At 40.6% G+C, this 20762-nt stretch overlaps 1 protein-coding gene across 3 annotated transcripts in view; it reads right to left on the bottom strand.

Annotated features, from left to right (window-relative positions):
• Positions 1-20762, bottom strand: part of BAZ1A (bromodomain adjacent to zinc finger domain 1A) — a 128665-nt gene that overhangs the window by 102933 nt on the left and 4970 nt on the right. For all 3 annotated transcript variants that reach the window (XR_002734774.1, XM_023227459.1, XM_023227458.2), the window contains exon 3: positions 10371-10649. Coding sequence is in view for 2 of the 3 variants with exons in the window: in XM_023227459.1 (XP_023083227.1) it covers positions 10371-10649 (279 nt within the window). In the remaining variant the exon portion in view is untranslated. The remainder of the gene's footprint in view (positions 1-10370; positions 10650-20762) is intronic.

Here is a 20762-nt window from a genome sequence, read left to right as displayed (position 1 = left end):
ATTCATTTTTGTATCCCCCATCAGAGCCCTACTGTGGCAATCACTCAAATATCTGTATGCACATATAGACAAAAGCTATCCCTGTGACTAAAAAAAAAGTTCAGGCCGGGCATAGTGGCTCACGCCTATAATCCCAGCACTTTGGGAGGTCGAGGCAGGCAGATTGCTTTAGCCCAGGAGTTTGAGACCAGCCTGGGCAACATGGTGATACCCCACCTCTATAAAAGATACAAAAATGATCCAGGTGTGGTGGAATGGGCCTGTAGTTTCAGCTACTTGGGAGGCTGAGGTGGGAGAATTGCCTGAGCCCGGGAAATGGAAATCGCAGTGACCTGAGATCCCACTACTGCACTCCAGCCTGGGCAACAGGGCAAGACTCTGTCTCAAAAACAAACAAAAAGTTCAAAAGGATCCCAAAATAACTTGGGAGTGTTTAACACCAATGTTTTAATTTTGGCTCTTGAATAGCTTTTATAGTCTACTCAGAGGTAAAGCACATGGATGAACCCTGTGGCAGTTACTTTCCTACCCAGTTTTAGATTTTCAGCTTACTTTTATGTCTGAAGTTGTATTCCAAAGAATTGGAACTATTAAGTAGTCTGTGCACTAGCTAAATAGAAGATTATGTACTACAATGTTACAGAGTTTCCTTAAGGGTACTGCTGATTCTCCAAGTAGGCAAAATTTTAGAATCTCTGCCACTTCTCTGTATCAAGTATCTTTTCTCTTGCACACACTCAACTTTCTCCCAAATGGAATTAGTATGTATTCCATAGCCATTCTGTGGTTGCAAAATGTAGACTTTCACAGACCCTGAAGATACCTATGTTTTGACAGATAATGTAGATTCCTTCCAGACCCAAAGAACAGTAGGTAGAACTGGTGAAGTAGAAGAGGTTAAAGGTGGAAATTATGCAGAAAAACAGCTACCTATCCAGAAATTAACTGTTTTCAGTATCTACTTCAAAGACTATATCAACATGCCAATTCTTATTTAAAAAGAGATGCTTGTAAAAAGGTCTGAAAATGGCTAGGTACAATGGCTCATGCCTATAAATCCCAGCACCTTGAGAGGCTGAGGCTGGTAGAACACTTGAGGCCAGGAGTTCAAGACCAGCCTGGCCAACATGGCAAAACCCCATCTCTACTAAAAATATAAAAATTAGCCGGGCATGGTGGCAGGCACCTGTAGTCCCAGCTACTCGGGAAGCTGAGGCACAATAATCGCTTAAACCCGGGAGGTGGAGGTTGTGGTTGCGGTGAGGTGTGATTATACCACCGCACTCTACCCTGGGCAACAGAGTGGGACCCTATCTCAAAAAAAAAAAAAAAAAAAAAGGTCTGATACTGGGTTACCCAAAGCCCACTTTAATTTTAAAAGTTACCAAATTTATGATTATATTTTGACTCAATTTTTCAGATTCTCTCAAACTCTAATTCTATCTTTGGACTGAATGATGACTATATAATGAGTCCAAAATGTTTCTTGGTTGTATGATTTCCACATTTTTTTTCCTGATTTAATTCTCTAGTTCCAGGGGAGGGGACAGAAGATGGGTGAATCACCCAAGTATTTGAGTTTCAGCTCACCATCCTTCCAACATTTCATTAAACAATGATCGTGTTTGCTCAAAAAAAAAAAAAAAAAAAAAAAAAAAAAAAAGGACAATGAGAACCAGGCACAGTGGCCCGTGCCTGTAGTCCAAGCTACTCAGGAGGCTAAGGTGGGAGGGAGGATCCCTTGAGCCCAAGAGGCCATCTGGGCAACATAGTGAAGTAAAAATAAATAAATAAATTTTAAAAATAAAAATAAAGAAATAATACTTAGATGCCCTAAAATCTGTTTGCATGGCATTCTTAGACCACATAGGCTGGGTGCTGTGGCTCACGCCTATAATCCCAGCACTTTGGGAGGCTGGGGCGGGCAGATCACAAGGTCAGGAGATCGAGACCATCTTGGCTAACATGGTGAAACCCTGTCTCTACTAAAAATACAAAAAATTAGTCGGGCGTGGTGGCGGGTGCCTGTAGTCCCAGCTATTCGGGAGGCTGAGGCAAGAGAATGGCGTGAACCCGGGAGATGGAGATTGCAGTGAGCCAAGATTGTGCCACTGTACCCCAGCCTGGGCGACAGAGCAAAACCCCATCTCAAAGACAAAAGACAAAGGGAGATAGTTAAAAGTAAATGAAACAATAAGAAAAGAATACTGAAGCAAGCAGATCTGAATACCTATACCAACTAATTCAACAAAAGAACGGTCTCTATCTCATTTCTCTATAATTCTGCATGCCTTTTACTGGAAATCTAGGAGATAAGTGATGTTAAATAACTTGCCAAAAAGTTATACAGGTAGTAAGTATGTGGTGAAGGCACAATTCATACCAAAGGAAATCTAGTCATTTTAGGCAAGTTCATATCTTAAAGTTATTTTAACTGAAATTCAAGTGAAAAAGATAGAGAGAGATAAGGATATATGATGAGGAACTCAGGATCTGAAGTTAAAATTGTAGCTGGGCGTGGTGGCTCACAACTGTAATCCCAGAACTTTGGGAGGCCAAGGCAGGTGGATCACTTGAGGTCAGGAGTTTGAGACCAGCCTGGCCAACATGGCAAATCCCTGTCTCTCTAAAAAATACAAAAATTAGCTGGTCGTGGTGGTAGGCACCTGTAATCCCAGCTACTCAAGAGGCTGAGGCATGAAATTCACTTGAACCCGGGAGGCAGAGGTTGCAGTGAGCCGAGGTCACGCCACTGCACTCCAGCCTAGGTGACAGAGCAAGACTCTGTCTCAAAATTAAAATAAAATAAAATAAATAAAAAATAAAATAAAATAAGGTAAAATGTTAAAATTACAAGTCATCTTTGAAGTTTAATTATAAAATTTAATTTTCAATAGAAAATTAAAGAGTCAAAAGAAAAAAAAAATTAACTACCATATAAGCCTCAAGTCAATAGCAGTATTATTCCCCCAATAAAATGCTGCCATATTCTACAGCAATTCAAAATGTGTACAATACACATATACATATATATACATTTTCATTTTAATCTCGCAATAACTCAAAGGATATCATTTGTGCAACAAAGTCTAACTCCAAAGTCTGCCCTTCACTATCACTATCTGCCTCCCATAAAACTTTTCTCAAACTATAAACAAAAAACAGAGATAAAGGTATCCTATTAAAACCAAGTGTGGCTAGGCACAGCGGCTCACGCCTGTAATCCCAGCACTTTGGGAGGCTGAGGTTGGCGGATCACCTTAGGTCAGGAGTTCGAGACTAGCCCTGCCAAGATGGCAAAACTCCATCTCTACTAATAATACAAAATTCGCCGGGCTTGGTGGTGTCGGCCTGTAATCGCAGCTACTCAGGAGGCTGCGGCACAAGTATCGCTCAAACCCAGTAGGCGGAGGTTGCAGTGGAGCTGAGATCGCGCCACTGCACTCCAGCCTCCAGCCTGGGCGACAGAGTGAAACTATGTCTCAAATAATAATAATAATCATACCAAGCGTTAAGTTTAGCCTAATGCTGCTTCCCTATATATTTTAAGTTCAGCCTAAAGGTTTCTCTGTATATGGTTAACTATAATCTAACTGGGTGTTTAAACAGACTATAACCTATAACCGACTCCTGTAACAAGTAGCTAAGTCACAGCAGCCATACTTCAACCACTCACAGGGAGCAAACTGTTCAAACCATGTTCAAATAAGTCAAACAACAAGGTGCAACCAATCTGGCTATTTCTGTACCTCACTTCCATTTTCTGTATGTCTCTTTCCTTTTTCTGTTCATAAATCCTCTTCAACCACACAGCAGCACCAGTCACTCTGAACCTATTTCTGGTTCAGGGGGCTGCCTGATTTGCAAATCGTTTTTTGGTCAATTAAGCTCTGTTAAATTTAATTTGTCTTAAGTTTTTAAGACGTGGAGAATGCATGGATGTTTATTGTATTTTTATTCTTTATTTCTTAATTATTTGTTACATATACTTAAAAGGTCTTAGGCCAGGCATGGTGGCTCACACCTGTAATCCCAACATTTTGGAAAACCAAGGCTAGCAGACTGCTTGAGCCCAGGAGTTCGAGACCAGCCTGGACAACACGGCAAAACCCTATCTCTACAAAATACAGAAAAATAAAAAGGTAGCTGGGCGTGGTGGCACACATCTGTGGTCCCAGCTACTCAGGAGGCTAAGGTAGGGGGATCACCCAAGCCCAGGAGATCAACCATGATCACTCCGCTGTACTCCAGCCTGAGTGACAGGAGTGAGAAACTATCTCAATCAATCAATCAATCAATCAATAAAGGTTTTTTTACCCTTATTGCACACTTAAGAAAAAAAACAAAAAACGAAACAGAAACATACTTGTAGCAGTATAACAAAGAGCTTAATATGCCTAGTATTTAAGATAAATCTCCCACAAATATACTGATAACAAACAAGCCAAAAGAAAAATGAGCAAAGGACTGGAACAAGCAAGCTAAACACTGAGATATCATCCAATGTAGCAAAGGTTAAAAGACTTATTCAGTGTTAGGTAAGTGTGGGGAAGCTAGGCCTAGCCTCAATGCCACACTGAATTTCGATGCTCTTGAGTTACCTTATTCAAAACTTTAATATTTAGCAAGTCCACATGTTTGTCTCTCTCCCAACTGAACTCAAGAGCATCTTTTTTTTTTAATGTATTTATTTTTATTTTTATTTTTTTAGAGACCAGATCTTACTGTCACCCAGGCTGCAGCACAGTGGCACAATCATAACTTACTGCAGCCTAGAATTCCTGGGCTCAAGTGATCCTCCTGCTTCAGCCTCCTGCGTAGCTAGGACTACAGGCACATGCCACCATGCCTGGCTTTTTCTTTCTTTTTTTTTCTTTGTTTAATTTTTGTAGAGACAGGGTCTCACTATGTTGCATAGGCTTCTTAGAGCATCTTAATTCTTTCCAAAACCCCAATATACCTACCCCACTATCTAGCCTGTAAGAGGCACTTATGAGGCTGGGCACGGTAATCCTGTAATCCCAGCACTGGGATGGGTGGATCAACTGAGGTCAGGAGTTCAAGACCAGCCTGGTCAACATAGTGAAACCCCGTCTCTACTAAAAAATGCAAAAATTAGCTGGGTGTGGTGGCAGGCACCTGTAATCCCAGCTACTCGGGAGGCTGAGGCAGGAGAATCGCTTAAACTCGGGAGGCAGAGGTTGCAGTGAGCCGAATCTGTACCATTGCACTCTAGCCTGGGCAATGAGAACAAAACTTTGTCACAAAAAGAAAAAAAAAAAAAGTCACTTATGAGTAACATGAACATGTCCACAAAACACAAAATCAGAGTAATTAGAAAATAATGGGGCCTGATTTGAGTGCAAATATGGCTAAACTGATACATTACTTCCTGAGGCTTCCGCATCTTTTTTCTTTTTTTTTTTTTTTGAGATAGAGTCTTGGCTTTGTTGCCCAGGCTGGAGTGCAGTGGCGCGACCTCAGCTCACAGCAAGCTCCACCTCCCGGGTTCACACCATTCTCCTGCCTCAGCCTCCTGAGTAGCTGGGGCTACAGGTGCCTGCCACTACGCCTGGCTAATTTTTTGTATTTTTAGTAGAGATGGGGTTTCACCATGTTAGCCAGGATGGTCTCCATCTCCTAACCTCATGATCTGCCCGCTTCGGCCTCCAAAAGTGCTGGGATTACAGGCGTGAGCCACCGCGCGCCTGGCCTTTTCTTCATTTTAGAGACAGGGTCTCGCTCTGTCCCTCAAGCTGGAGTGTAGTTGGCATGATCATGTAGTTGGCTCACTGTAACCTTGCATTCCTGGCCTCAACTGATCCTCCTGACTCAGTCTCTCAAGTAGTTGAGAGTATAGGCATGAGCTAAGTTTCTCCATTTCACCATCCACTAAAGGCAAAAAATTGAGATCATCCATGATTTCATCATCCATGATTTCTCCTTTCCCCACACATTCCCCTGCCCAACCCAGCATCCATCTCACCCATTAATAAACTGTGTTAGTTCTCCATCCAAAATATCCTGAATTCATCCAATTTTCTCCATTTGTACTGCTGCCATCTGATTCAAAGTTCTTATCTGCACTAGAAAGCCTGTTGTAGTAGTCTCCAAACTGGTTCCTGGATTTCCATGCCTGACCTCCTTTCAATCATTTCACCAAACAGCAGTCAGAGCAATATTTTAAATTATTTCCACTTCAGGCCTTTCCCTCTGTCTAGAGAGTTATTGACATGTTTGGTTCCTTCTCTTTCATTCTGTTCTCAGAGTTAATGTCACTTCCTCCACAGCAACATTCTCTGACCACCCTAGCTCAAGTGCCAACCACTTCCTCCTCTCACTCTCTACCATACCACTGCCTTCAAAGCACTTCTATTTGAAATTTGTTTTGCATTATTTATACTTCGACAAATACCTGCTCTGCTCACATACTATATGCCATTTTAAGTGCTAGCAATACAGTGAACAAAAATTCCTGAGCTCACGGAGCTTACATTCTGCTAGAGGAAACCACCAACAAACAAAATAAAGAAAATATAGTGCCAAGGTGAACAAAAAACAAAGCAAGGAAGATAAATATAAAATGTTGGGGTGAGAACTGAACTGTATTCTTAAAAATGGTTAAGATGACTAATTTTATGTTAAGTGTATTTTTCCACAACTAAAAAAAAAAAAAAAATTTTTTTTTTTTGAGACAGACTCTCGCTTTGTTGCCCAGACTGCAGTGCAGTGGTACGATCTCGGTTCACTGCAACCTCCACCTCCTGGGTTCAAGCAATTCTGCCTCAGCCTCCCGAGTAACTGGAATTATAGGCGCATGCCTATAGTTGACTATTGACTACTCCCTTGTCAGTAGTGCTCACGGCAAGTTACAGAGAAGACAAAACACCCAGCTAATTTTTATATTTTTTGTAGAGATGGGGTTTTGCCATGTTGGCCAGGCTGGTCTCGAACTCCTGACCTCAGGTGATCCACCTGCCTCAGCCTCCCCAAGTGCTGGGATTACAGGCTTGAGCCACCACACCTGGTCCACAATCTTAAACATTTTTAATAAAAATGTTTTAAAAGTTGGAGCAAGGGTGGGGAGGCAAAAAATAAATTTTAGAATAAAATAAAGTAAATAAAACTTGGGGCAAGAAAATGCTAACTTTCACATAGGACAGAAGGCTTCAATGAAAGGTGATATGTAAGAAGACATGAAGTAAAAGAACTCACCATGCTGATATCTGGGGAAAAAAATTCCAGGCAAAGAGAAGAGTAATGCAAAGGCCCTGAGGCAGGATCATGCCTGGCATATTTGAGAAGCAGCAAGTATGTATGGCTTTGTGAGTTGGGGAGCCATTAATCCATAGCACCTAAATCAGTGTCTGGTATAAAAAAGGAACTCAAATATATGACTATCGTATAGCAGCAAGATTGGTATAGGTACATCCCTTTAAAAAGTAAATTATGTTGTTATTTCACACTTCATAGGACAGTGTAGTTGATTTATAAGATCCACAGAAAAGGCCAGGTGCAGTGGCTCACATCTATAACCCTAGCACTTTGGGAAGCCAAGGTGGGATTACTGTTTGAGCTCAGGAGTTTGAGAGCAGCCTGAGCAACATAGCCAGACCGCATCTATACTAAAAGTTAAAAAAATAAATAAATCAGCCAGGTGTCGTGGAACATGCCTATAGTCCCAGCTACTCAGGAGGCTGGGGCAGGATGATTGCCTGAGCCTGAGAGATTGAGACTGCAGTGAGTTCTGATTGTACCACTGCACTCCAGTCTGGCCAACAGAGCCAGACCCTGTCAAAAAAAGAAAAAAAATCCACAGAAAAACAACAGTATAACTTAATCTTAAAAGGGAAGGAAGTTTTCAGTTATTTCTAAATACTTTTCCTGATGATGTTCTGCTATTGGTTGAAAAAATTTAATTACTTAGCTAAAAAACTTACTAGATTATCCACTGGCATCTTGAGACCCCTTTTCTACTTAACTCTTAACTGAGCCTCCTTTAAATCATGATTTCCCTATAATTCATCATCCCCAATTAATCTCCTTTTTCATATGCCACCTCTTAGTATTTTGTTTTTACTATTCCTACCTTACCTATTACTCCTTTGTCAATAGTGCTCACAGCAAGTTACAGAGAAGACAAAATAGCTATGTAAAAGATGCCAACCTTAAGGATATTTTAGTAAAATACACATATGAACTCTAATTAGTGCTGTCTCCAGTCTTTAGAGGAGTTGAGGAATTGGCGAGTCTCTAGTCTCAAGTTCCACAACCTCCACCCTCCCCAAAAGCCCCAAACTATGGTACTTATAATCTAAGTGATCACGGGAACAAAGGACCTAAGGAGTGGATCTAACAACTGTAACCATTCTTAGTTTTTAGATAAAAATAACTAAAGTACTGTTCTCTTGTTCTTACAAGCACATTTCAAATTAACCCAATTCTATGCTTAATTATTTAAATGTATTAGAATAAGAGTTCCATTTTTTTTTTTTTTTAAACAGAGTACATTCAGAATGTTGTACTTAAGGGAGGAAAACTTCAGGCACAATCGCCAATTACGAATGGCCAAAATAGGTGAGGCTCAGTAGCTCAGCTTCTAATCCCAGCACTTTGGGAGGCCAAGGCAGGTGGATTACTTGAGTTCATGAGTTTGAGAGCTGCTGGGGCAACATGGTGAAACCCCATCTCTACAAAAAATACAAAAATTAGTTGGACTTGGTGGAATGCACCCATAGTCCCAGCTACTCAGGAGGCTGAACTAGGAGGATGGCTTGAGCCTGGGAGGTAGAAGTTGTAGTGAGCTGAGATGGAGCCATGGCACTCTAGCCTGGGTAACAGAGCCAGACCTCATCTACACCAAAAGTTTAAAAAACCACCACCACCACCACCACCACAGAGCCAGACCTTGTCTCAAACAACAACAAAAAGAATAGCCAATATATTAAGAAATTAAGCCTTAGGCCAGGCGCAGTGGCTTACATCTGTAATCCCAGCACTTTGGGAGGCCGAGGCGGGTGGATCACCTGAGGTCAGGAGTTCAAGACCAGCCTGATAAAGTCCCGTCTCTACTAAAAATACAAAAATTAGCTGGCTGTGGTGGTAGGTGCCTGTAATCCCAGCCACTCGGGAGGCTGAGGCATGAGAATCACTTGAACCCGGGAGGCAGAGGTTACACTGAATCGTGATCTTGCCATTGCACTCCAGCCTGGGCAACAAGAGCGAAACTCTGTCTCAAAAAAAAAAAAAAAAAAAAGAACTTAATTACTTCCCAAAAATCAAACCCAAATAAGTTAGTTCTTAATATAAACACATTTGGTTGCTTGGCTTTGTAAGATTCAAGTGGGGTAGCACCTAACAATTAAAATGGATTATATTAATTTGTTAAGACATTAATTCTAACATTACATATAAACTTACAATGATTCTCCAAATAAGATAACAGTAACAACATAAATAACTTTTGGCTTCTAAAGTTTAAAATCCAGAAAAAAAAATTTGTATTCAGGGCATCCAAAACAGTTAATATCCTAAAAGTCAAGAGGCTACAAAAGGTTTTAATGCATATAAAGTTTATTATTATAAATGTCAGTGACTAGTCAATCACAAAGCTTAAGACTTCAGGAAAACACTGATAATTTTTAATTTATTGCCATAGATTATGTCATTTTCAATGTTCATATAAAAATCCACTTTATTTCTGAAGAGCTCGGTAAAAAGGAAAAGCACTAACACTGCATTTGTATACTACAGAAAGGAGAAGTGTATTGTATGTGAGTTACAGCTCAATAAAGCAGTGTGAGAAAGTATGAAAGAAAGAGAACTTAGTGGAGTATATAAAATTCAATCCTGGTTTTCTTAAATAAAATACTAAAACCAATCAATAAATACTGGCATATTTAAACTATTAGGTGACATAATGAGGACACAGTAGATACCATTAGCTAAAGAGTTCTACTCTTAAAGATGGAACTTCCATATAATGGAACTTTATTATACAGTAAATTAAAGAGAAGGAAGGTGGCTTATGCAACAGTAGACTAACCTTCAAGATCTTTTAAGTGAAAAGGGATCTAGAGATACATCTTCTTTTGCATTAAAAAGAGAAGGAATTTGTGCATATATATGTTACAAAAGACATGTTATATATACACATACAGACGCATGCATGTATATGTTTTTGGTGGCATATGTATAAATTAGCTTTGGAAAGATATACAAGAAACAGCTAACACCAGGGCTATCTGTGGGTTAACAGGATAGCTGAAGCATAGTAAAAGGGAAGATTTCTTAGGTTACCATTTTGTGTGTTTTGAATTTGAGCAATGTGAATACAAACTTACCAAGAGGAAAAATTAAAAGTACTTTACCTTGCACCATTGTTCCTAATGACTTCCACAGTTTCTTCAACGAAGTATCGATCCTTGACATATGCAAAGATATCATCACAAATTTCATGTAAGCGTGAACGATGGGTAAGGCTGGTCAAGTATAAAACTGGAATAATTAGTGGTTCTGGAAAACTCTGAAGATTCTGTCTTGCTTTTTTTTCTGACTCAAGTGCTTCCTGATACGTCAGTCCAGGTCTACCCGTCACAGCACAACTCCACACAAGGCTGTTGCACAGAATGGTTCGTTCAAAAAAGTCACTGATTAAAAAACAAAAACAAAAACAAAAACCCATTACCTATCATTTCACAAATTCTACATTAAAAACTGATAGCATTATCAGGTTATTTTTGTGCCTTTAATGCAAAATTTTATGTAGACTCACAGAACTCAAGGGTTTGGTAACTGGTCAACTTATGACATTAATACAAACGTAAGAAAAAGTATATTTAAACTAAATATGTATATTTTGCAATTTAAAGGCACATCAGTCAAAACTAGACTTTGAGTTCCATCTGTTTTTCAGTGAAAAACTGAAAACTTTAAGCAGCTAACAAGAGAAAAGCTAAATAAACTAGTACTTCACATAATGAAAAATCAGTCATTAAAAAGTATAAAGTTCTTAATTAACATTTCCATTAATGTTAATAGAAAAATACCTATTTTCAGTTTGATCTATCCTGCATTTTCTTGAAACTATACGATGAGCTCATTTGTGTTTAAAAAAAAGAAAAAGAAAATAAAAAGTACCTACAGAAGCATAGATTTCTGGAATGTCATACAAAACTCAAGGTAACAGGCAGTAGGGATAACTGGGGAATCATTCTATTCAGTGCTCTTCTATTCTGCTGGAATTCCTTAATATGTGCATTTACTTATTTTCAAAAATTCTATCCACTCTTTTTTTTTTTTTTTTTTTTTGGAGACAGAATCTCACTCTGTTGCCCATGTTGGAGTATAGTGGCTGGATCTCAGCTTACTGCAACTTCCACCTTCCGGGTTCAAGCGATTCTCCTGCCTCAGCCTTCCGAGTAGCCCACCACACTCAGCTAATTTTTTTATGTTTTATTTATTTTTTGAGATGGAGTTTCGCTCTTGCTGCCCAGGCTGGAATGCAATGGCGCCATCTCGGCTCACCACAACCTCCGCCTCCCAGGTTCAAGGATTATCCTGCCTCAGCCTCCCTAGTAGCTGGGATTACAGGCATGTGCCACCACACCCAGCTAATTTTGTATTTTTAGTAGAGACGGGGTTTCTCCATGTTGGGCAGGCTGGTCTTGAACTCCCGACCTCAGGTGATCTGCCCACCTCAGCCTCCCAAAGTGCTGGGATTACAGGCATGAGCCACCACTCCCGTCCATGCTCGGCTAATTTTTATATTCTTAATACAGACGGGTTTCCTGATGCTGGCCAGGCTGGTCTCAAACCCTTGACCTTGTGATCCACCCACCTCAGCCTCCCGAAGTGCTGGGATTACAGGTGTAAGCCACCACACCCAGCCCTATCCACTCTCTTTTAAAATGCAAGAGATCTATATTATAGAAAGATTCCTAAGGCATAATGGGTAGGAAAAACACAAATCAATGAATACACAATCCCATGTACATTAATTATAATAATCACAAAAATGTACGTATTTATATACATACTGTAAAAAGATATTCCCTATGGAGAAAGAGGGGGAGACTGGGAAGGAAGGAAAAGGAAAACTTTTTTTGTGATTCTAAATAATTCTATATTGTTTGAATTTTTTTTTTTTTCTTTTTTGAGAGAGTCTCACTCTGTTGTCCAGACTAGAGGGCAGTGGTACAATCACCTAGGATCAAGCATTCTGTCTTGCTTCAGCCTCCTGAGTAGTTGGGACTACAGGTGCACACTAGGACAATCACCAATTTTTTTTGTGGGGGTAGAGATGGGGTCTCACTATGTTGCCCAAGATGATCTCAACCTCCTGGGCTCAAGCGATCTTCCCACTCTGGCCTCCCAAAGTGTTAGGATTACAGGAATGAGCCACCATGCCCAGCCTGTTTGATTTTTATTTTTATTTATGTATTTACTTTCCCGAGACAGAATCTCACTCTGTTGCCCAGGTTGGCAATGCAGTGGCATGATCTTAGCTCACTACAACTTCTGCCTTCCTGGTTCCGGCAATTCTTGTGGCTCAGCCCCCCAGGTAGCTAGGACTACAGGTACATACCACTATGCCTGGCTAATTTTTGTATTTTTAGTAGAGATGGAGTTTCACCATGTTGGCCAAGCTGGTCTCGAACTCCTGGCCACAAGCAATTCACCACCTCAGCCTCCCATAGTGCTGGGATTAGAGGTGTAAGCCACCGCATTCAGCCCTGTTTAAATTTTTTAAATGAGCATTACTCATATATCATTTTGCAATAATTTTTTTTTATTTTTAGGTGGAGTCCCACTCTGTCACCCAGGCTGGAGTGCAGTGGCGTGATCTCAGCTCGCTGCAACCTCCACCTCCCAGGTTCAAGTGATTCTCCTGCTTCAGCCTTCTGAGTAGCTGGGATTACAGGTGTGCACCACCACACCCAGCTAATTTTTGTATTTTTAGTAGAGACAGTGTTTCACCATGTTGGTCAGGCTGGTCTCGAACTCCTGACCTCGTGATCCGCCCACCTCAGCCTCCCAAAGTGCTGGGATTACAGGTGTGAGCCATGGCACCCAGTGTAATTTTTTTTTTTTTTTTTTTTTTTTTTAAAAAAAAGGGTTACTCTGTCACCCAGGCTGGAGTACAGTGGCGCAATCTCGGTTCCCTGCAACCTCTGCCTCCCAGGTTCAAGGGATTCTCCTGCCTCAGCCTCCCAAGTAGCTGGGACTAAAGGCACATGCCACCATACCCAGCTAATTTTTTGTTATTTTCAGTAGAGATGGGGTTTCACCATGTTACCCAGGATGGTCTTGATCTCCTGACCTGGTGATCCGCCCACCTCAGCCTCCTAAAGTGCTAGGATTACATGCGTGAGCCACCGTGCCTGGCCAATATAATATTTTTAAAATGTAAAAAGTTAGCCCACTGTGGTGGCATGAGCCTGTAATTCGAGCTACTCTGGAGGCTGAGACAGGAGAATCGCTTCAGTCCAGGAGTTGAAGGCTACAGTGAGCCACAATCATGCCATTGCACTCCAGCCTGTGTAAGAGTGAGACTGAAAAAAAATTTTTTTATATATATGCATACGGTTATACATATGCAAAAGGGTTAACAATGGCTGCCTCTAAGTGGTAAGACACAGGTAAAATTTTTTCCTGCTTTATACTTTGTTCTACTTTTCTGTAATTATATGTAACCATATAAATATTCTTCAATTTTTTCTCCTTCCTGAAATCTTTACTTCTCCCATCATTCTAAAAGTACTTCAACTGTTATATGCCTATTTCCTGGTTAGTACATCTATCTGTGTAGTTTATCTCTATTAGCTTGATCTCCAAAAAGTGGGGGCAATTCCATTTAGATTGTTTCCTTTGTACATGTCTATTGAACAACTTTTTAAAAAGGTATCTATGGAAATAAAGCAAGAGAAACTAATCATACCTTAACATAAATGAGATCTACAGAAATAACATACATATGCCAAGTTATATGGCTCTTAATTCAGTACAAAGAAGATTCTTTTGAAGTATCGTTTAGTTCAGGAAATAATGGGTGTATATCATCAAAAATACAAAGTAAAAAGCAGTTATCCTTATAAGATAGAAGGCAGATATCCTAAGAATTCAGAGAAAGGGAAGGGAAGAATTCAGAGGGCAAAAAAAGATTTTTAAAAATACTATTAGAACTTTTTTGGGGGAAAGTGATGTTAAGAGGTAGGTCTTGGCCGGACACGATGGCTCATGCCTGTAATCCCAGCACCTCAGCAAGTGAGGCAGGAGGATCACTTGAAGCCAGGAGTTCGAGACCAGACTGCACAACAAAGCGAGATCCTGTCTCCACCAAAAATTGAAGAAAAAAATTAGCCAGGGGGCGCACATCTATAGTCCTCGTTATTCAGAAGGCTGCAGTGAGCTATGATTACAGGAGATCAAGGCTGCAGTGAGCTATGATTACACCACTGCACTCCAGACTGAGCGACAGAGCACAACCCTGTTTCTTAAAAAAGTTCTAGTTCAGGCACAGTGGCTCACATCTGTAATCCCACTTTGGAAGATTGAGGCAGGAAAAATGCTTAAGCCCAGGAGCTCAAGACCAGCCTGGATGACATGGCAAAACCCAGTCTCTACTAAAAATAGAAAAATCAGCCAGGTCCACGTGGTGACACATGCCTGTAATCCTAGCTACTCAGGAGGCTGAGGCAGGAGGAGCACTCCAGCCTGGGAGGCCGAGGTTGCAGTAAGCCAAGATCGCACCATTGCACTCTAGCCTGGGTGACAGAGTAAGACAATGTCTCAAAAAAAAAAAAAAAGAAAAAGAAAAAAAAGAAAAGAAGAAAAAAAGTTCTAACTTTTTCCTATAGAAACAAACGTATCTGTAAGATTTAGCTTCTCAAGCCAATACATAATTAGCACATAATGTACACAGGTATACTTTTTTCCTCTTTTTTAAATTGATATATAACAGTTGTACATATTAATACCTGTATACAATGTGTAATTATCAAATCAGGGTAACTGGGATATCCACCACATGAAGCATACTTTTAATAACTTAAACAATACTAAGTACTGCTCAAGAAAATTATACTTCAAATTTAAATATCTTATACTTCAGTCCGTAAGCCAGGGCTAGTAGAAATAGAATGGTTAGTCACATGTATAATTTTAAATTTTCCAGTGGTCACATTTAACATTTTAAAAATAAAAATAACTCAATATATCACAAAATAATTTCATTTCAATATGTAATAAACATTTTAAAAATCAAGATACTTTACTTATATTCTTCTTTAAAAAAAAAAAAATCCGCCAGGCATGGTGGCTCACGCCTGTAATCCCAGCACTTTGGGAGGCTGAGGCAGGCAGATCACAAGGTCAGGAGATCGAGCACATCCTGGCTAACACGGTGAAACTCCATCTCTACTAAAAATACAAAAAATTAGCTGGGCGTGGTGGCACACGCCTGTAGTCCCAGCTATTGGGGAGGCTGAGGCAGAGAATCGCTTGGAACCCAGGAGGCAGAGGTTGCAGTGAACTGAGACTGTGCCACTGCACTCCAGCCAGGGCAACAGAGCGAGACTCTGTCTCAAAAAAAAAAAAAAAAATCCAATGTATATTTTACATTTACTGCCTATCTTAATTCGAACTAATCATATTTCAAGTACTTAATAACCTATCTGGCCAAGTAATGGCTCCTGTTCTGGACAGCACAGCTCTAGCCACAGCAGCTAAGTGCCTGAGGTACTGAGTAGGAAATATCCCACACATGGGATATTTCGTGCCATGGCAGGGGGACAGCTAAACGCAGTGAATTGCAACAAACACAATTTAGATTTAACACTGCCTAAAAATACCAAGGAGAACAATGGCACAAATGCCAAAACCAGTGATCTATAGCTGCCCTTTTACACCCTAAGGTTTCTACTATCTCCTACAAAATGTTTGTGCCATTTGTTTCCTTTGTGTCTATTTACTCTACAAAGTTATTGTTACATTATAGCTTCACTGTGCACAAAGACCTACCCTAAGGAGGCAGGACACACTACCACAGTGGCCATTTTAAGGGAGAAAAGTCCAAGGGTCATCTCTCCCCTACTCATAACCCACGAACGGCACAGCACCATCTCTAACATTACGCACCTTCACTTTCTCCCACTTCTGTCATTCTACTCACACTTTACCCATTTATCATACACATTTAAATGTGCAGAATTTGTTAATACTGAATTCTAGGGGGTTGGTTACAATGCCTCTTCAATTTCTACATTATAAGAATATAACTATTGAAACTTACAAAAAATACATTTTACTATTGTGAGTAAAAATAACAAAGTATTTTTATATGAATGTAAATCTAGGCTAATACAGGTTATTAATGTCAGATTTATGACTGCACTCTTTCAATCATCCTCTTCACTAAAGGTGGGCATCCTACTGGCACGGAGACCAAATCCTGCCCTCCACCTGCTTTTGTAGTTTTTTTTTTTTTGGGAACACAACTATGCCCACATTTTTAGATGTTGTCAGTAATTGCTTTCTCACTACATTTGCACAGTTGGATAGGGAGTTGGATAGGTAAAAGAGATCCTATGGCCAAGCAAAGCCTAAAATACCGATTATCTGGCCCTTTGCGGAAAAAATGTGATGACCCCTCCTCTTTACCATTATTTCATAAGGAAAAATTGCTGAGTGACAAAGTACTTTCTTAAAAACACACCTGTAATATGAAGTCAACCAACACTCTGGTGAACAAACTGAGGAACAAAGTGCAACATACTATTAATTTGTTGGGTATTGGGAAAACTAAAAAACTAAAAACCCAGTAGGGGAAGATTACATTGTGACATAAAAATCAGAAACTAGGCCGGGCACAGGGGCTCACGCCTGTAATCCCAGCACTTTGGGAGACCAAGGCTGGTGGAACACGAGGTCAGGAGGTCAAGACCAGCGTGGCCAAGATGGTGAAACCCCGTCTCTACTAAAAATATAAAAATTAGCTGGGCACGGTGGCAGGAGCCTGTAATCCCAGCTACTCGGGAGGCTGAGGCAGGAGAATCGCTTGAACCAGGGTGGCAGAGGTTGCAGTGGGCTGAGATGGAGCCATTGCACTCCAGCCTGGGCGACAGAGTGAGACTCTGTCTCAAAACAAAAAAATCAGAAACGAAGTACAATTCAGATAAAAAACAAAATGTATTCTACTTAGGGGCCAAAACACTCTCTCTCTCCATGTATGTATGCGTGTGTGTGTGTGTGTGTGTGTATGCATATATGCATATATATACGAAGGAGAGAGAAAAATGAATCCCAGCTTTACTCTTTGAATGCAACTGGATAAGTTACATAACCTTTCTAAATTTGGTTCCTCCATGAATGTTAATGTGAAAATCAGGCCAGGCGAGGTGGCTCACGCCTATAATCCCAGCACTTTGGGAGGCCAAGGTGGGTGTATCACGAGGTCAGATTGAGATCATCCTGGCTAACATGGTGAAACCCCATCTCTACTAAAAATACAAAAAAATTAGCTGGGCATGGTGGTGTGTGCCTGTAGTCCCAGCTACTAAAGAGGCTGAGGCAGGAGAATGGCATGAACCCGGGAGGCAGAGCTTGCAGTGAGGTGAGATCGCATCACTGCACTCTAGTCTGGGCGAGAGGGCGAGACTCCATCTCAAAAAAAAAAAAAAAAGAAAAGAAAAGAAAATGAGATAATGCTTAGCAAATGCCCCTAAAATGTAAGTGCACTCAATAGATATTATCAATTCTTATTGTTCAGGTACGACATGCGCAGAGAGATCCTAAAAGAATAACAAGTATGGTAGAGAAACAATGTCAGAAAAACACACATGTTTTCAAGAGAGAAAGTTAGACACCTGGAAGGGGAGCAGAAAGAGACAGAACCATCTCAAACATCTGAAGATATTTCTTCTTGTCAGCTCCTGAGGGCAAGTATAGGAAACAAGAGAAATTCTAGGAAGAAAGAGTTTTTGAATCATTATTATAGGTAGTAAGGGGCAAACAACAAGGTATGTCCACAAGTTCTTAGGATGGTTTTCATTGTGTTTTGATGGATAACATATATTAGATTATCAGTGAGCACTCAAAATCCAATCAGGATGACCCGAATAGAAAATTCTAGCAACTGCTTGTGGTAGACTGTTTGCAAAGAGGTGTGCAGGTGTGCAGGCTCCTTTGAAATATGACATTCATGCTCTTCTCACCAAAAGCTGGAGTCTATTTCATGACCTCCTGAATCTGGGCTGACCTTGTAATCTGTTTTGACCAAAATAATAAAGAAATTATATTGAGTGGCTTCCATTCTCACCCTCTTGAAATTCTAAGACCACCATGTGAAACAGCCTCTTTCTGAGGTTGAAAGACCACATGGTAACTAAAACTATCCCAGCTGAGTTCCCAGACCTGTGACTGAGGCTATCTCTTACTCCAACCAGCTTCAGCCTAGCCTCCAGCTGACTGCAGCTAAGTGAGTGAGCAGAGGAAACCAGCAGAAAACAAACTGGCAATCCACAGAATAGAAAGCAAATAAAATGGGTTGTTATTTAGAGCCACTAAGTTTTGGGGTAGGTTGTTAACTGATAAATGTATTCTGTCTGAAGAAAAAATGTATTTAAAACATCTGAAACTAAGTACATGTCTGCTAAGTAGATAAAAGATAAAATTCAAAAAGAAAAGCATTTAGGAATCTCTGCTATACCCACCAGGAAAAAAGGACTCATGGATCCAAGTATCAGGACCATGTGGCAGGCATATTCCTTAAAGAGGAGCTAAATATCTCATTTAAAGACACTAGCTATGAAAAATTATCCAACTTCGTTTGAAAACCCCATGCTCACTAAACAGCCTTTGATTATAACTAGATTTCACACATAACTGACCATCAGTATAGCAATTGGTCAGTATGAAAGACATTCTTCCCTACTATAAATTGATCATGTTCTGATGCGTCCACTGAATACCTAGAGCTTAATCACTTGGGGTATAGTAAAAAACCAAATGTCTAAGAAGACAGTACACAGCGGTATCTACACAAAAATCTAGGCAGCCAGTTTAAATTCCAGGCAATGCCCCTATTATCTTAGTGCATACTTCAACAGATATTAGGAAGAATTTTCCATAATAGCACTACGTGATAGTAAACAGTAAAAAGAGCATAAATTCTAGAATAATTGATGTGAGTTAGATTCTAGCATTATCAGTTACTGGAAAAATAATTTTGGACACTGTAATCTTGGATTTACTCCCCACCCCAACTTCAGTTTCCTCATCTGTAAAAGGAGGCTGTTGAAAGGACTGACTTATTAACAAGAGAGAGCAGATGAACAATGAAAACAGGCTGCCTTATAACCTAGTCAAACCTCTTCCAATGAAAAGCCAGGGTGAAACATAATTTCGACCACCTGTTAGTGATGTTGTGGAAGAGTCATACATTTTGTATGGAAGACTGGACTCACTCAAAGTTGGGAAATATATTCCAAGTGTCTATATGGCTAAAAAAAAAAAAGTTATTTTATTTATGAGATTAAGTCACCAGGTAATACAACAAATCATTTCCCTATCCCACAAGTCTAGAAATTCTGGTATTCAGACCTGACTGTTCCATTTTTTAACAATCCACAGCAAAAATAAACAAAATTGTTGTCAGCTCGCCAAAACTACAGAATATTTTTGTTTTTGTAGAAACAAGGTCTTACTATTTTGACCTGGCCGATCTCAAACTCCTGGCCTCAAGTGATCTTCCCACCTCAACCTCCCAAAATGTTTGGATTATAGGCATGAGCCACTGCACGCAGCCAGAATAAATCATATTTAAGAGACTAAACTGACCGGGCGCAGTGGCTCACGCCTGTAATCCCAGCACTTTAGTAGGCTGAGGCCGGCGGATCACCTGAGGTCGGCAGATCACCTGAGGTCGGGAGTTCGAGACTAGCTTGGTCAGCATGGTGAAACCCTGTCTCTACTACAAATACAAAAATTAGCCGGGCGTGGTGGCACATGCCTGTAAACCCAGCTACTTGGGAAGCTGAGGCAGGAGAATCGCTTGAACCTGGGAGGCAGAGGTTGCAGTGAGTGGAGATCGCGCCATTGCACTCCAGCCTGGGCAACAAAGCGAGACTCTGTCTCAAAAAAAAAAGAAGACTAAATTATGCACCTTAGCTTATGCATTTGTTTATAGTTGATGTGGTATTGAGTCTTCTTTACCTATGAAAAAGCAGGTCAATCAAGAGTTAGCAATTAGTTAAGGAGAATGTAGTAAGGAGTCTGTGCTATTTAATCACTGAGGATGTATCCTGGTCAGTCACTGTCTCAAAGAGTTCAGATTCTTGGAGAAGACAAAATGTTAGGCAACAGGCCAAGTGCAGGGGTTCACGCCTGTAATCCCAGCACACTGGGAGGCCGAGGCGGGTGGATCACCTGAGGTCAGGAGATCCAGACCATTCTGGCCAACGTGATGAAACCTCATCTCTACTAAAAATACAAAAATTAGCTGGGTGTGGTGGCAGGCACCTGTAACCCCAGCTACTCAGGAGGCTGAGGCAGAGAATGCCTGAACCCAGGAGGCAGAGGTTGCAGTGAGCTGAGATGGCACCACTGCACTCCAGCCTGGGCAATAGGGCAAGACTCCGTCTCACAAAAAAAAAAAAAAAAAAATTAGCTGGGCGTGGTGGTGGGCACCTGTAATCCCAGCTACTTGGGAGGCTGAAGCAGAGAACTGCTTGAACCCGGGAGGTGGAGGTTGCAGCGAGTCAAGA

The sequence above is a fragment of the Piliocolobus tephrosceles genome, chromosome 6 (genome assembly GCF_002776525.5).
Source record: "Piliocolobus tephrosceles isolate RC106 chromosome 6, ASM277652v3, whole genome shotgun sequence".
NCBI lineage: Eukaryota > Metazoa > Chordata > Mammalia > Primates > Cercopithecidae > Piliocolobus > Piliocolobus tephrosceles.
The sequence above is the reverse complement of the archived record's forward strand: the minus strand, read 5'-3'. Positions and strand labels throughout refer to the sequence as shown.